The sequence below is a fragment of the Sarcophilus harrisii genome, chromosome 2 (genome assembly GCF_902635505.1).
Source record: "Sarcophilus harrisii chromosome 2, mSarHar1.11, whole genome shotgun sequence".
NCBI classification, from domain to species: Eukaryota; Metazoa; Chordata; class Mammalia; order Dasyuromorphia; family Dasyuridae; genus Sarcophilus; species Sarcophilus harrisii.
Window position 1 is genome coordinate 463036388 of NC_045427.1, and position 18729 is coordinate 463055116.

The window sequence follows — 18729 nt, forward strand, 5'->3', positions numbered from 1 at the left end:
TATGTGATTTCACATTATGAATGACAGCCTGGCAATATAGTAGAAATGGGTATCCTCAACAAGATTAAAATGTAACTGGAAATGATAATATTAATTTGTTGTTTTCTAAGAGATAGTTTCTATTTGAGTTTGGCACCACTGGCTAAAGAGCCTCTTGATTTACTTGATGAGGCCAAGTCATTTGCTCTGAAAAAGAATGTCATTCCATAGAATGGAAGAAATATAATATTGCCAAGATATTATCAATTTTCTTTGAAATATTATAATGAATGGTTAGATGCCACAGGAGAGGCAAATGTGCTGATTTGCTGAAAAGGAAGACAGTGAAGTACTTAAATTACAGACCAGTGAGCTTGATCTATATTCCTGGGAAATTTTTAGACTGTATTATTTAAGAGATCATTTGAGAATAACTAGAAATGAAAATAGTGACCGCAGAGTCAGCATAATTCACAGCTAACATGCAAAATATGCGACACCAGAAAAGTTTCATTTCCTTTTTGGACAGTTACTAGATTGTCTATCAGAGGAATGTTGTAAACAGTTATCTAGAATTTAGCAAAGGAGTTTACAAAACTCTTTAATGCAATACAGATAAAAAAGATTGAGAGACAGGAACTGGACTGAACTGGTTGGTCACCTAAAAGGTAATCATTAATAGTGCAGTGTTAATTTGGAAAGAGGATTCCAGTTGAGCACACGGGTGAAGTGTGTTTGGTCCTATTGTCTTGAACATTTTTATTACTGACTTAGATAATGGAAAAATGGTATACTTATGAATCTGCAGATCACACAAAGCTGGACTAGCTAAAACAATGGCTGGTGGAATTAGTATTTTAAAAGGTTTGGAGAGGTTAGCCTGAATCTTAACATTTGAAAGGCATAATAATAGTACAGTCTTATATTTAAGTAAAAAAAAAAAAATTCAAGTTCACAAGTATGACATAACAGAACTATGGCTCAATATGACTTCTTTTGAAAAGAGGTCTGGAAATTTTGGTGGAATCTAAGTTCAAAGTGTGTGATTGACAGCCAAGAACACTAACATGATGGTGAACTGTATCCAGAGAGAGACCTTGGAACTAGGAAGATAACAATTCTGTTGTGGCCAGTCCTAATCACACAATACTTTGAATCTTGTATTCAGCTGTAAGCATTACAGTTTAGGATGGATAATGGATAAGTCAAATAATATATAGATGAAGCAGAAGGATTCAAGATTATTCTATTCCTCAAAATGAGCAAAGGGAACTAAGAAAATTTAGCATGGAGGTGAAAATACTTAAGTGGGACAAAGGATTAGTTCTCAAGTATTTGGAGTGTTATCATATGAAACAAGGATCAGGTGTGTTTTGGTTGATTTCAGGCAGAACAAAGAAATAGCAATGGTTAGAAGTTGCAGAGAGGCAATTTTAATCTTAATGTGAGAAGAAACGTCTTAAACATCATAACTTTCAATCTGGAATAAGCTGCCTACTAATTAAGTTTTCTACTACTTGTAGTCTTAAAAGAATAGCTGGAGGACCACTTGTCAGACATTTTTGGGAGAAGGTTCTTTTCAGGTACTGTTTGTATTTGTATAGGATTGTGTGACTCTGTTCCGATTTTAATCACAAGTAAATTGAGCATGCATAACTTCTATTAAGTTGTTTACTGTCTCAGAGAGGGGGGTGGTGAGAGAGGGAGACAGAAAATTTGGAACTCAAATATTAAAAATTGTTTTTATATGTAACTGGGAAAAGATGACATATTATTTAAAAAAAACAAAACAAAACAAAACAAAAATAAATGCAGAACACTGAGGAGTGTTTTTATAGTAGGAAGGACAGTGAAGTAGTAAACAAGTGATATAACTTCAAGTTCTGCTCATATCATCGGTGTGACTTCTGTACAAGAGCTAAACAGAAGTATTGGTGTACAGAAGATTTCTAAGGTTCTTTCCAGCTGTAACAAGTCTGTTTAACTGAATTTGGTTTCTGACATACATGATCTGAATACTTAGTTCTTCTTCCCCCACCCCCACCTATTTTTGGCAATTTGTGCTTCATCCACTCTAAAACTGTGCTTCTTGCCTAAGCACTGTCCTATTAATGTTCTTGAGCCCTCATGCTGCATGTGGGAGCCTGTGGACAATGGACAAAAGGCTCTGTTTTGGTTTGTAGGTAGTGATGTAATACTTGGTACATGGTAGATACTTAATAAAAGCTTGCTGATTGATTGACAGTGTTCTTCAAGGTCAGAGCCTCCTGATTTTTTCTTGGTGTAATATGCATTCCTGACTGAGCTAGCCACTGTGCCAAAGGTAACTCATCCTTGTCCACTATTCACCATAATCAAGTGCCACTTCTCATACCTACTAATCTGCCAATGTAGGAACTCTTACTCCCTTTGTCTCTTTATTAGTGTGGCTCTTCTCTCAGCTACACTGGGTTTATATTGTTGGACATTCTGTTCTGTTCTTTCTTTGGTAAGTCCTGTAGCCCCTTAATCTTCCCTCATCATTCATTCCCTAGTGGAGGGGATTACTGATTCCAAGGGCCTGGAGGATACCATTCTTCCACTATTCCAGACAAATGAGACAACAAAGACCTTTGTGTACCATAAAAGCACTGTTTAAATGTCAGTTCTTGTGTTCTATGACCTTCTCATCTTCTCTGCATTGAGGTCCATGCTGCCCCAATATTGAAAATCAAATGGATCCCATCAATTCAAAGGACACAAAAGAGGACCTTTGTATCACTCAAAATAATTTGATATTCTATTTTTGGCAGTTGTATTTTTGATTGTGATTTGTAGAATAAAGGACAATAAGGAAAAATGGCATAACCTAGACTAAAGCTACCCATAAATCTAAAAATGAATCCCTATATTTTATATCATATGGAGAATGTGTTGCTCCTATGAAATGTAAACTTTTTTTTTAAGATAAGCTTATGATTTTATAAGCATCTGTTCCAATGAATTTAAAGCCCGTACAGTAACATTCCCATAGCTTAGAGAAAATGAAGGTCAGTGTTCTGATATGTAGTCATTTGAATCAAAATGATACTGCACACATAGAATGACTGGAGAATTAATTATTTGAAGGAATAATCATGTATTTAGTCTGCAAGGGCATATTAGATAAAAACTGAAGCAACATAATAAGAGATGGGAGGTAAGTTATATGATGATCCTGTTATATGGTGACCCTGTTATAGAACTTGAGTACTGAAAGATTTGAGCTAAATCAAAATGTGCTGGTTACAACAAAGAACAATCTCCTTCATGTACCAGAGATAATAGAGGAGGTATACCACTTTTGGAGTGAAGCTGTAGGGCCTGGTTCAACCAATTGTACTGAATTTCAACAAACATTCATTAGCTATTTACAATGTAATCAATAGCATTATGCCATTGATCTGTCTAATGACCACTCCAACTTACTTGGGAAGGACTACACAGAGCAGAGTCATTTACAAAAGGAAAGAAGTTGAATTCTTATTCCTTGGATTATCAGAATATGAAATTTAATCTAAGAATTGGATAATTTATGAGACTACTTTACTTTATAAACTATGTTTAAAATTTTCATACACACAGCCTGTACAACAATTTTCTTTAAAGATAATTCTGCTCTTCATCAAAATCAGTGATATATTTCCATGGAAAGAAACTATTATAATAGTCAAGGTTAGAAGTGATGAAGGCTTGTACTACGGTGGCAGTCATGAGTAGAGAAAAAGGGAACTGCTGCCAGAGATGTTGTAAAGAGGTAATTTATGAGGTTTGGCACAGATTAGATATGTAGGGTAAGAGTGAGAAATTGAGAAAGATACCACCAAGGCTGCGGGCCTGTATGACAGGGAGGACAGGGTGTTTTTGACAATAACAGGAAAGTATAATGAAGAGTGGGGGAACCTGGAAAGAAGATAATGACTTCTGTTTTAGATATGTTGAATTAGAGATGCCTTTGGAAGATCCAGGTTGAGAAGTCTAAAAGGCATTTGGTGGTATGTGTTGTAGCTCAGGAGAACTAGTAGGGCTAGATAAATAGATCTGAGACTATAGTTAGAAGAACAGCTAGCTTTTATATAGCAACTCAAGGTTTGCAAAGTACTAATTCCTTGGATTTTCACAACAACCCAGAGAGAGATATGCTATTATTTACCTCATTTTACAAATAAGGAAACTATGAAACACAGGCAAGCAACAAGATTATCCAAAGGTCACATGTTTCATAAGTCTTGGAGGCTAGAATTAAATTCAGGTCTTCCTGACTCCAGGCACGGACCTCTGTGCATTGTGCTACCACCTAACTGCCTCCAATGCAGGACAGAATCATCTGTAAAGATAGGATGAGTGAGCTTTCATCCTATATGACTACCTAGGAGTAAAAGGGAAGGGCCAGGACAGAACTCTGAGGGATGCTAAGAGTCAGTAGGTATGATATGGGTGAAGACTGAGCTAAAGAGACTGAGGAGAAATAGTCAGATATACTCATAGAAAGAAAAATTGTAGAGTGAGAAGAGTGTATCTAGAAGGTGATCAACAGCATCAAGTGTCAGTGTAGATGTCTAAGTGCTGCCATGCTCCCTTTGCCCAGTCTGATAGCATTCTGGTAAGGAAGGGCACAGGGGGGCAGCTCTGCTTCTTGCTGCAGAGGATTTCTACAAGTTAGAGTAAGGATCAGGAAGGGCCTCTCATCAGAAAGGTCAGACATTTATGATACATAATGCTTTCATTTTTAAACTCCTGGCACCTTCTTTTTAATATATAGGAACTGCTAACAACAACAACATACACATATAATTTTCTAACACTTTAAGCTTTGTTACAGAGCTTTATGAATAATCTCATTTGATCTTCACAATGATCCAATGAGGTAGGTGCTATTATTATCCCTATAAGGCTAAGAGAAGTTTTTGACTTGCCTGTGATTACACACTAAGACTGACTGAGGATTTAAACTTAGGTCTTTCCCAGTCCATATCCAACACCTTCTCTTCATTGTGCTACCTAAATGCTAATTTCAGAGATAGTGGCATGAAAAGGTTAACATATTTCCTAGAATAAGTGGACGAGTTAAGCACTAGGATTAGACCATTGAGCTTTTTTTGGGATATAGTCTCTCTGGGGCTTAATATCCTTAAAAGACTATTCCAAGAAAAGCTACGACACATTATATCTTCTTGGGGGAAGGTACAGGCTGTTAGGGATATTATGATTGTATGAAAGCAAGAGTTTCATTCTTAGGTCAGCACCAAAATAACTATAAAATTTAGACTGCCTGTAGGGGGAATAGAGGATTTACTCAAATTTAAGATTTTTCTTAAAAACTTCTAAAGGGGATATAAGGAAGATGTTTCCAGTTCATTTCATGACTTACTTGAGAAGCCCGGATGTTGTAGAAAACATTAGCCTGGAAAACAAATCACCTAACTTGGACTTTTAGATGTGTTGCCTATTTACTTCTGAACAACTGAGTTATTCTTAGAGTTCTTAGGGAGTCTGTTATTTGACTGATCAATGACATTATTTTTTTAATCTTTTGTTTTTATACCACCAGAAAATTTCCCAGTATCCTTTCTCCTCCATCCCATGTAACAAATAACATTTTGTAGAGAAAAGAAAAAGGGGGTGGGGAGCAAAATTGATCAATTTGAACATGCAATGCTTCCTACATGTGGACCTCCCACCTGTGCAAAGGAATGGGGAGGAGGGTGTCTTCTCTGTTCTCTTCTTTGGAACCATGCTAGGTCTTTGCAATTTTGCAACATTTGCTTTTGATTGTTCTGTTGTAGTTGTTTCCATTTACCTTCTAATAATCACAGTATATGTTGCTAATTTGGCTCTGATAGTTTCATTCTACCTCAGATCATGTAAACCTTTCTATGCTTTTCTGTGTTTATCATAATAGTATTTTCTTAAAGCAACACATGAGTACTGCAGAGAATCATAATATTTGATCTTGAAAGAATTTATGAAAAGAAAATATGGGAATTTATGATGTGAAAAATGTATGAGGGCTAGGATGGACTTTTTATTTTCCAGGAAGAAAGTACTTATTTTTCTCATGTGAGTTTTGCCTTTAGAAGTTATAGTGTGGTTTTTTTCCTTTCCTTTTCTTTTTTTTTTTTTTTTTTTTTTGGCTTTCAGGTGTTGGCTGCATTTTCCAATTTAGTTCACCCATATATTTACTTGTCATGCTCCTTATTTCTGGGAGATAATACAAGAAATCTTTTATTTTCTTTAATGCATTTTTTCCCCCTAAAAACTCCAATCTGCTTTTTCCTTAGACCAAGGAAACCAAAGAGATGGAAAGGGCAGATAGAACAGGGTGTCCACATCACTGCTTTTCCCTTTACTGTTATTCAGCACAATGAAATATGATCATCATAAACAAAGGGCTTTGAGTAAATCTTATTTTTGGAAACATTATGTTAAATTCAACTACCAAACACATAAGTTGTGTCTGTTATAGAGGGAATGGTGAAATAAAGGTAATTAAGCAAAAAAAATTAATTAGATTATGGACAAAACAAAGAGAAGAAAAACAATTTGAGACAATTCATCAGTGAGCTGCTAAACAGAACTTGCTGGTTCAACCTTAGAGGTCTCTCTGACTGAAAACATCAAAGACTTAAAAGCTATTTTGCTCTGATACACACACAGGTCAGGTTTAGCAATAGGTTGAAGCAATTGATTTGGACCACCAAATCTGAAAACCACTGCCTGTGAAAACATAAAGGATAGGACAATTTTCCCCATCAAGGATTACAAAAGAATATTTGAGGACTTACTTTGTAAGTATATCAATCATTCCCTTTGTGCTCAGTTAACCAGTAATGCTAAAGAGGATGGGAAGCATACTGACACTTGTTTGGGGAAGAATGGTACTTAATTTACCAATTTCAGTTCAGTTAAATTACCAAATTCAGTACAATGGAGCAATGTAAAATTGTAATGCAATTAAATGTAATTGTAATATAAGAGGCTTTAACCAGGAATCAGTTCCCCAAGGTATAGCTAGACTGATGTAAGACAGAGAGTCAGCAGAAGAATTATCTTAAGGGTGGAGCCAAGATGATAGAGAAAAGGCAGGAACTTGCCTGGGCTCTCTCACATTCCTCTCCAAAAAACTTTAAATAATGCCAGATAATTTCTCCTAAAAAGATTACAGGAGTCCCTTTATTGGTATTGGGTACAGGATTCTGTTGTATTGGCCACATGTGGATGTGAGTTACAACTCCAGAGAAAGGAGGAATACTAGCACACTACATCTAGCAACCATAGTGGAGCAGAGACCCTGGTCACAGTTCCAGTGTAGAAAGAGTGATTGTGGTTGTTTACAGAGCAGAATACAGGCCAGGAGAGTAGTTTTAAAAAAAAAACAAAAAAAAAAAAAAAAAAAAACTTTTCTTGGATATATCATTTTGAAAGAACTGAAAACTTCTTCCCTCTTTCTTCCACTGAATTAGCTTTAAAACTAGCTGCAAAAACAAAAACAAAAAAAGCCCTTTCCCTCTGGAAGCAAAGCCCCAATTTAGCAAAGAGTTAAAAAGTAAAGAAATAGGCTGGAAAAATAAGCAAAGAGTAAAAAAAGATCCTAACCATAGAAAATTAATCATACTGACAAGAAAAATCAAAACACAAATTCAGAAGAAACTCAGAATCAAAACTTCTACATATAAAGCCTCAAAATAAAATGTGACTTGCCTTTAAGCAATGGAAGAACTCAAAAAAGGTTTTTAAAAATCAAGTAAGACATGTAGAAGATAACTGACAAGTGAAATGAGAAAATCATGAAAAAAAGAGCCAGCAGTTTGGCAAAAGAGGCACAAAAAATACTGAAGAAAATAACACATTAAAAAGCAGAATAGGCCAAATGGAAAAAGAGGCACAAAAATTCACTGAAGAAAAGAACCCCTTAAAAAGTAGAATTGGAAATGGAAAAAGAAGATACAAAAACTCAAAGAAGACAATAATTCCTTAAAAATTAGAAATGGACAAATGGAAGCTAATGACTTTATGAGACATCAAGAAATAAGCAAAATCAAAAGAATGAAAAAATAGAAGAAAATGTGAAATATTTCACTGGAAAAACAACTGAATTGAAAAACTGATTCAGGAGAAATAAATTAATAATTTTTGGATTACCTGAAAGCCATGATCAATAAAAGCCTACTCATTATAGGCTTTTAGAAATTATCAAAGAAAATTATCCTAATGTTCTAGAATCAGAGGGTAAAAGAAATTGAAAGAACCCACCAATCACCTTCTGAATGGGATTCTAAAACTGAAAAGTCCCAGGAATATTATAGCCAAATTCCAGAGCTCCCAGCTCAAAAAGAAAATACTGCAAGTAACCAAAAAGAAACAAGTCAAATATCATGGACCTATAGTCAAAATAATACAATATTTAGCAGCTTGAGGCTTGGAATATGATATTCTGGAGGGAAAAGGAGCTAGATTTATGAAGAAAAATAACATACTCAGCAAAAGTAAGTATAATTCCTACAAAAGAAAACACAGACCTTCAATAATATAGGCTTTCAATTACTCCTAAATGTAATTTTCAAATAGAAGATTCAAGAAACATGTAAAGGTAAAGAGGAAACAGATTCAATAAAGTTAAACTTTATATTCCTATATGGAAAGATGATGTTTGTAATTCCTAAGAACTTTCTCATTATTTGGGCAATTAGAAGTATAAACAGAGGGCATGGGTATGAGTTGAATATAATAGAATAATAATCAAAAAAATGAAATTAAGAGGTGAAAAAAAGGAAAGAAAGAGGGAAATAGAATCAGATACACACATTAAAGAGGCACAAAAGAGCTTTTATAGTGAAGGAGATATATGAGGGGAGAAGGATTATTCTCATAGGAATTAGCTCAAAGAGGGAATTCACAAATTTTCAGTTGGGTATAGAAAATTACCCTATAGGAAAGTGGGAGTAGGAAGAAGAGGTGAGAGGAGAAGAATAATGGAAGGGAGGACAAAGTGGTGGAAGTGCTAGTCAATAGCAAATCATTTTTGAAGATGAAGAGGGTAAAAAAAAAGAGAGTAGGACAAAAGGAGAAAATTAGTACAGAGGGAAATACATAGTAATTATAACTGAAAAATTTTTTTTACAGCAAGTTTCTCTGATAAAGGTCTCATTTCTCAAATATATAAAGAATGGAATCAGATTTCTAAAAATAAAAGTTATTCCCCAATTGTTAAATGATCAAAGGATATGAACAGTCAATTTTTAGATGAAGTAATCAAATTTATAGTTATATAAAAATGTTTTAAATCACTATTAGAGAAACACAAATTAAAAGAATTCTGAGATATCATCCCACACCAATTAGATTGGCTAACATGACAGAAAAGGAAAATAACAAATGTGGGAGGAGATATGGGAAAATTGAGCTACTAATGCACAGTTAGGAGAATTGTGAACTGATTTCAACTATTCTCAAGAGCAATTTGGAATTATGCCCAACAGGCTATAAAACTATGCATATCCTATGCCTCAGCACTCCCTCTACTAGTCTGTATCCCAGAGATTAAAAAATAGATAAAAAAGAAAAAGGACCTATATGTATACAACTATTTATAGCAGTTCTCTTTGTGATGGCAAAAAATTCAAAACTGAAGGGATGCCAATGGCTGAATGACTGAACAAGTTGTGGTACATGATTATAATGGAATACTATTGTAATATAAGAAATGATGTGCAGAATACTTCCAGAAAAATCTGGAAAGACTTTAATGAACTGATGCAAAGTGAAACAAGCAGGATCAGAAGAATAATGTACCCAGTAACAATAACATGGTATGATGATTAGCTGTGAACAACTTTTAACTATTCTCAATAATACAATGACCCAAGACAATTCTGAAGGACTTATGATGAAAAATGCTAACCATCTCCAGAGAAAGAACTGATGAAGTTCAAATGCAGATCAAAACATACTTTTTAAAAACCTAATTTTTCTTGAGATTTTTTTTGACTGTTTTCTATCACAACATGACTAATATGGAAAGATGTTTTGTATGACTATACATGTACAAACTATATCAAATGATGGAGGGGAAAAGAATCAGAAATTCAAAATTAAAAAAAAAAAGAATGTTTAAAATTGTTCCTATTTATTATTAGAGAAAATAAAATGTTAAATATATTTTTAAAAAAATAACAAAAAAGAAGAGTTACCTTATTAACTAATTTTAGCAGTGAAAAAAATTGTAGTTTACCAGCTTTTGTAGGGAAGGAAGGGGGATTAATTCAGAATCTTACTGTGATGACACTCTGTAGCATGATAAAATTACTCTGAAATCAAAATCAATATGAAGAAGGCAAACTTTCAGGATGTAAATGATTTTCAAAAGTGGGTACATACTTGATGGACAGAACACTGGGGAAGTGTGTTGTGTACTTCCTATCTTTTAGTCTGTCACTTTCGTTGTGATCTATGATATCTTTGGGGAAGGAAAATGAAAAATGTGAAAGGCTGTTCAAGAGGATCTGAACCTCAAAGAAAGTCATAAATGGATAAATGGGAGGTAAATGTATCAACTGCTGAGAACCCTGAGGGAACTAAACTGTCAGAGTAATCAATCTAGGAGCAGTTTTGCAAATTGGACTTTACTGATGTGACTTTCAAAATGATTTCAAGAGAGTATTCAGGTTTATTTGGAGGCCGGTTGGTATAAGGGAGAAATACTTTATATATGCAAACAGATAAAGAGACAGATAGAAAAAGGGAAATGGACACAGAGGAAGAGAAAACCCTCAGTGCAATTTGTTTGAAAGTTACAGACTTCATCATGAACTCATTTGTGAGAATGCTTAGCCAAGACAACTAGCTTGATTGTACTTCTCTTCTTCCCTTTCTTGGTCTTTTGATGAATATGCTAATAAGTAGGAAATTGGCTAAAATCAGAAGAAAAAAAAAGAGCAAAGTATCTGGGCAGAGTGAAAAACATGTTAGATTTGAAGTCTGAAGACCTGGGCTCCAATTGGGCATTTGTGTGAACTTGGGCTCAACACTTTTCTCTGAGCTCAATTTTCTTTAGACAAATAGGAAGCTTGCTGATCAGAGGCACCTCATGATTCTCTATCTAGGGCTCAATGAAAGGAGAACCCAATTAAATGTAAAACTACCAACAAACTTTACATCACGGAGACAGCAAAGTTCTTGGTACTTTTCCCACTGATAGTATGATTATGCTAATCAGCACATGTTTACTTGAAAATTTTCTTCTCTGTGCACAAAGAGTGTATATAGCCCTTTCTTTTGATTTCTGGAACACTCAAATTAAAATGTTACTAAATAATTAAGGTAGTTAAAACATTCCTGATTATTCACTTCAAATTCTGATATTTATAAAGTAAAAAAAAAATGATTTATTTATTATGCAGAATATTTTGGGATACCAGGGAAAACTTGACAATAGTGGATGGATGCTAGATCTAGAGTCAGGAAAACTGCAGTTTAAAACCTATCTCTGTTACTTCCTAGCTGTGGGACCCTGGATGAGTCCCTCAGCTCTCTCTGGTTCATTTTTGAAATCTGCAACAAAGAGTTGGGAGCATATTGGGATGTAGTCAGGAACAAATGGGATAGGATAAGGAAAGTGCTTTGTAGATTCTAAATTGCCACAGAAATACTAGTAATTTTTAGTTGATAGTAATTTGACCACCATTTGACAAAGCCATTTAATTAGTTTTTCATCAGTGAGACCTTGGGGAAGTCCCTTAACTAAGTCATTCTCTAAGCTTTGGTCTCCTTATCTGAAAAATGGGCGTAATATTCACAAGGTTATTGTGAGGGTAAAATGAGATAATAAATGAAAAACAGTTTGCAAATCTCAAATTACTATATAAATGAACTATCCTAGACAGCATTTTATATCAATAGTTGCAAATGATAGTTGATGTGACTTACTGTTATTTTACGAGGACAGTCATTGGAACAGAGACCACTGAGAACTGTTGAAAAAAAAAAAAGATTATTATTCTTATTGTTAAAATGACAAGCCAAATGTTTTTAATCTCTTCTATTTTTTTCTCTTTATAATCCATGAATGTACTATATTGATTCACAGTTATAAACAGAAATAAATCTAGTTCCTTTAGATCTAGTAGGTGAAATTACTGTTATCCAACTTAAACTAACATTTCTTTTTCTTTTCTTTTTTTTTTGGCTGAGACAATTGGGGTTAAGTGACTTGCCCAGGATCACAAAGCTGGGAAGTATCAAGTGTCTGAGACTGGATTTGAACTTAGGTCCTCCTGACTTCAGGGCTGGCACTCTATTCACTGTACCATCTAGCTGTCCCTAAACTAATATTTCCAAGGCTTTTTCTGACCTGCCCAACTTGATGCTACTTTGCAAAATCTGTAGATAAGACAATCACTGCAAGATTTTATGCCGCTTACTTACTTTTCCTGTTTTCTAATTGGTTAGCCTAATTTCAACTGAGACTATCAGGGACGTGGTAAATGCAAACAAATTAAAATATGTGCCAAAAATAGCAAAGAGAACAATGAACTTTTTAAATCTCAAACAAATTTTTCCAATGATCTTTAAAGAGGCCAAATATTTTATATATGATTGACAAGTTATTGTTCAGAATATAATTGTAAAAACATTAAAGATGACCAAATCTTTGATTTATATATAACACATAAACACACACAAAACAAATGTAATATATAATATTATTCCTTACTTTCTTTTCATTTATATCATCAGTAATCCTATCCCACCCAACCCCAAGTAAAATACGTGGTTTTTATATAGTACAGTTTATATATTATGGTTTTTATATATTAAACATCAGGCTTAATTAGATAGGTCATGATTATTCTCTCTGATACAATAACACCTTTCTTAGCGGAAGGTTTCAGATACTTAATCAAGAGGCATTGAACACTTAATAAATGTTTAGTGAATGAACAAATATCAAAGAAAACATTTGTAATGGGAAATTGTAAATGAGAAAAATAAAAAGCTCTCATTAGCTAGCATACAGATTGTTCCATTATTAATTCTTAGCAGAATGATATTCATTAAGTAAAATTTCTTTCAAAAATAGAGACTTCATCTAAGTTTATCTGACTTTTTTGTTTTTTTGTTACTGAATTTGCTAATAGATTAAGATGTAACCATCCATAGTTTAAATGTTCACTTTCTTATGCTCATTACCAAAAAATAATGATAAAAATGGCTTAATGACAAATTCCCAAATTTATTCTGTATTTTGTACAAGCAAAAAGTAGAATTACTAAGACAGAATTATAGAAATGTCCATCAGTATCCCATAATAGAGAATAAGCCTTGGACTCAGGAAGATGTACTTGAGGATTTCCATTAACATTGCCAATACTGTATATTGAGTATTCTTCATAGCTAAACCACATTACAGTATAAGGCTTATATAGCTGGGTCTCATTGTCTTTAGTCTACCTTGATATACACATCCCTTTCAGTGGGAGTACTGCCTGTATGACATTTACTTCATTATGTCACTTTCCTGCCCCAGAACCTAAGAGGAAATCTGTTGTTCAAATTATTACCATGCCTATGTCCATAATATGATCTCATTTCAATGCAAAATGTAAAGTGGTGAGCCTGGAGTCAGGAAAAACTTAGTTCAAATCCAGCTTCAGATATTTACTAGCTGTGTGATGCTAGGCAATCACTTAACCTGTCTGCCTCAGTTTCTTCAAATGTAAAGTGGGGATAATAATAGCCCCAACTTCCCAGGATTGTTATGAAGATCAAATAATTTCTTTGTAAAGTACTTATATTTGTTAAACACATATTATGTGCAAATATGTGCAAGATGAGATGCAGGACGGATTAATGCATACAGATTCTGTTTTGACCTCTGTAGTTTGAATCTTGTTTTTGGTATATTCTAGTATTGTGACCACGGGGAGTCATTTAACCTGTTAGTGCTCCAGGCAACTAAGAGCTTAACTTACGATGAGTTCCTAGGAGCTACCAACACTGACAGCGAAATAAAAAAAAGAGATATGTAAGGTACCATGGTAGATAGCTAATAATGTCTATTGAATGCAGGAATGAAAAAATGAACTCTAAGAGATGGTGGCAGCAGCTAATCTGATAATTCAAGATGAGAACTAAATTTTCCCCTAAAATTCCTATCCTTTTCTTTGGGGTCTCTTACTCCTCATTTTCAGAGGCACTAGTGAAAACAAATCCTAACTTTGTAATTAAAATATTTGAAAAATTAATAGATCAATGGATTAGCACTAACTTTCTGAAATAATTTCAAAAATATCAGAATTTCTATAGCAACATTTTAGAAACAATAAAAAATACTGATTACTAACTCCTGCCTTATAAAATTTCCATTCAAAAAATGTCTTTGCAACTAGATTTGTCTTTCTGTTGGTGATTTTAATTCTAACTTTAAGATGACATGATCACAATACTAAGATACTTAGCCACTTAAAGCTTTGTTTCCCCCCCCCCCCGCCCCCCACAGAATTTATTTAATGAAATCAGCTCTACCTATAAAGTGCTTTTGAATCAATACATTTGTGGCAAAAGAAAAACTGCCCATGGAATATAAATGGAACATTGAGGATTATTTTATTTGATCTTAGACTTAAAAAAAATTCCAAAAGGAACCACCTGTTCTTTCAACATCAATTCAGTGTCAGCAAGAGAACTCTCGTTTAATTGAGAATGTTGTTTAATTAAGAATTTGGTCAGAACACCTAGATATGTTATTATCATAAAGGTTAACCTGTGCTCAAATGAATGTCTCAACTATAAAAGTGCTTGACCTTTTCAGTGACATTCACGCAGTTACTGTAATAAGTGATGAAGGACTAATCTACTTCCCTAAATCTCCTGGGTTACTGCAGAGAATACAGAAATCATACAAGAGCAGAAAACAAATGTGTTTTATTCAGCACTGGGGGATATACTGCTCTTGCATAAATACAGCAGCATCAAGAAAAAATATAAGAAAACTGATATTTTGACTTTGGCAGTAGCACCTTCTATCTGAGCTTTACTTTTCCTAGCAGTAAAATGGTAGAGAATGTGTTGTGAGAGTTTATTATGTACCTGAGGTAGTGTAATTAGAAAAGGTTTGTAAACTCAAAGTCCCATGATGCTAGATTTTAATGGATCTGGGATCTCACTGAGGTGGGTAAGGGTAGTTTATAAACCATCTACACCTCATCTTAGATAATTCTTATCCCTGTATTCTCAGAGATCCTTCACAAGAACTCCACTCAACATGCTTGCAGCCTTCTCTTAAAATTATATGGGTGCTAATGCAACATGTAGAATATCCTTACTTTTGCAGCATAGCAGTTTATCATTAGCAAGATATTTGCTCCCATGATTTTTTCCATTGCTATCCAGGTAGCTTGCAGTCTGGATTCTTTGTTGATTGTAACAAGGGTAAAATAGATCCTGCAGATGTTCTTTTTTGCAGATAGCATTGTACTGATAATATCAATCCCTCTAATACTGCACAGGCTTCTAAATAAGAACTTATAAGAATTTATCCTTAGAAATCCACACGGGAAAAATCAAGTAGATGAAGAGTAACTGTTTTCACTGTTTTCCAGATTATTATATGTAGTTGTATGAATGGTTCATTTAGCAAGGCAGTTAGTACACACACATATGTATGTGTGTATAGGATATCTATATATCTATATATCTTATAGTGATAGGGACTATAAAGTGGAAATGGTGGTATTATCAGAATTAGGATTCTTAAACAGACCCTAAAGAATTATAGGATCATGGACAAATTCAACACACATACATTTATATATACCTATTATCACCTAATATTCTACCATTCTACTGTTCTATTCTCCCTCTGCTGTAAAAGCTGTGCCAAGCTTCATGCTTCTGATCTTACTGTTAACCTTTTGGGACAGAAATGACCTAAACTAACCATTTCCCTGGGTTCTGCCTGATGCCATAAAGAAGATTTTGCCTACACCTCCTACCCACAGATCACCTAGTGACAATGGCAAGCAAGGAGAGAACTGTGAACTTGGAAGCAGTGACTGGTGGGAAAAGCTCCACCTCATTTCAGAGTAAGCATCCCAAATGAGTAGTCATGGGTGAACTGTAATTTGGATCACAGGTATCATTACATTATCTTTTCTGCCTCAAATCTATTAATCTTTCAAACTTCCTTATTACTGTTGAGGTCACTACCATATTTCCAGTTACTCAAACTTTTACAATCTTGGTGTCATCTTTGATTTTTCCCACCCACATATATAATCACTTGTTAAAATTTATCAATTCTACTTTCCGATTTCTTTTATCATACCCCTTCATATAACTTTAACAATTTCTTGCCAAATTCTTTTTTTTAAAACATGCAACCCCTATCCTACTTTAGGTCTTTATCAATTGTTGTTGTAATAGTTTCCTGATTATTTTTCCTGTCTCAAGTCTCTTTTCGCCTGAAGAAATTTAATTTCCTCTTTGATAGCCTTTTCTCAGACCTTATTCTCCTTGATTTCTATGTAACTTTTAAAACTGCTATTCCCTCCTTTTGATTCTGTGATGCTTTTTTTCTCTTGGTTTTCCTTTTATCTGTCTGATTTATTCTTTCTTAAGCTCCCTTTTTAAGTCATTATTCCTCTTCTGTATACTAAGCAAGAATGGTTACTAATGCTCTGTACTGAGTCATTTTTCCCCCTCTCTCTACTGTTTTTCTCTCATAAGTCTCATTGATTCTTGTTTATTCAATCTATGTATCCAATCCTAAACTCTTTCTAAAACTTCTGTCCTGGATTGTTAATTAAATACTGAACATTTCAATTTGAAATTCTAGTTGGCATCTCAAATTTATCATGTAAAAAATGGAACGCAATATTTCTCTCTCTCAAAACCTGCTCATTCCAAACATCTAAGGATCCAAGTGACATCTTTGATTCTTCTCTCACATCTCCTTATCAGCTGCCAAACTTTATCAAATTTCTTCCTGCAATGCCTTTCTTATATGTTATACTACTTTCAATTTATATAGCCACTATCGTAATTCTCTTGAACTACTATATTAGCCTATCTGTAGTCTCTCCTCTCTCCAACCATCCTCCACGTAACTATCAAATTATATTTCTAAAATACAGGTCTGACCATGTCACTCCTCCACTCAAAAATCTTCATTAGCTTCTATTATCTCTACACAAATACCAGTTTGCAGATATTCTGTCAACTCAGCTTTTATATCTTTGTCAGAAATTACTGGAGATTTCAGACCTCAGTAATTTACATTGCTTTCCTTGTTCTCACAGTTGCCCGTGTTTTTTACTTTCTTATCTGTATATTATTAAGTTATATCTCCCTAGTAAAATTTAAGCTCCTTGAGGAACTGTTTTTTTGTAGTCCTACTGCCTTTATACATTTGCTGAATTGATTTGAAACCCTAAAGACATAACAGTATTTCTACTAGAGGCATTAAAAGTTAGTCATAAAAGGTCAATACAAAGGAAAAGTAAAACTGCATTAATGTAGTTGTGAAATGCATTGAATACACTATATACTACCATAGTGAAACAAGTCCATTATACTCTGTTAGCTTCTTGAATAGGGATTTTTCATTTTTTATAACTGCATCCACAGAACCTAGCACATGGTAAGTAATTAATATAAGGTAATGATTGGTTATTGTATTTGTTAGAAGATAAAGCTCAAATTCATTTTTGATACCACATTTTCTGTTGGTATCATATTAGTTTAAAGTCTTTCAAAAGTCTGCTAAAGTAAAGAAAAACCTAAAGTCATTCAATGGTTTCTAGAAGTCAGTGAATGCTAAAAAAAGAAAAAACATATTAACATCAGCTAAGAAATACAAGATCAGCTACTTTAATTCTAATGTGAATCCTATATATATATATATATATATATATATATATATATAAATATATATATATATAAAGGTTAATTACATACATAGTAGAGCTACATGGCTTGCAAGGAAAGTGTGTTGTTGCTTTCAGTCATATTATAAACAATGTTCATCTGAAGATATTGAAGAATGTGAGCCAGATGTAATAAGATAATCCCATGGATGAACTCATTCATTTGTTCATACCACTGGTAATATTATTAATACTTTAAAAGAGTCAATAATGGATGCCTACATGATCTCAAAGAACTCATGTGCCATTAAAAATCCCTAGATATATTGAGTTGGACTTGGTCTCTTATTTATTAGCATGAACATAATCCTTATTTTTTTGTTTTTAAGTTTTCATTAATTAGCTTCATCATTTAAAAAAGATGTTAGTAAAATGTATTATAAAGAGGAAGCAGCTTGTAAGTGAATATAGATTTTTCTGTATTCTGGGACAAATATAAGTGGCTATTTAATTAATTTAATTAACATCATCTAATGTTAATGAAATTGAAGTAAAACTGAGATTAGAAATGGAGAGATTCAGTGCTATAACTTCAGTTCCTTTGGAATAATCATGAAATTATGTGATGATATTTTCATACAGATTAAAGATATGGAAACTGGATAATCTATAAAAGGATCAATTTCCTTTTTGGGAAGGACACAGAGAGATTATATACAATGGGAAGATCTTCTCTGTGATGTGATGCATATCATAAACCATATAACAGTAACAGTTAGGAATTCTTGATTTTAATCACAATTCTATTACTCACTGTATAACTTTTAGCAAATCCACCCCTTTCTCTGGTGCTGTTTCCTTTTCTAGA

At 33.7% G+C, this 18729-nt stretch overlaps 1 protein-coding gene across 2 annotated transcripts in view; it reads right to left on the reverse strand.

Moving 5' to 3' along the window:
* The window catches only part of ITFG1 (integrin alpha FG-GAP repeat containing 1), a 276139-nt gene that overhangs the window by 55562 nt on the left and 201848 nt on the right, over positions 1-18729 (reverse strand). For both annotated transcript variants that reach the window (XM_031954433.1, XM_003757229.4), the window contains one exon: positions 11923-11966. In XM_031954433.1, coding sequence (XP_031810293.1) covers positions 11923-11966 — 44 coding nt within the window. The remainder of the gene's footprint in view (positions 1-11922; positions 11967-18729) is intronic.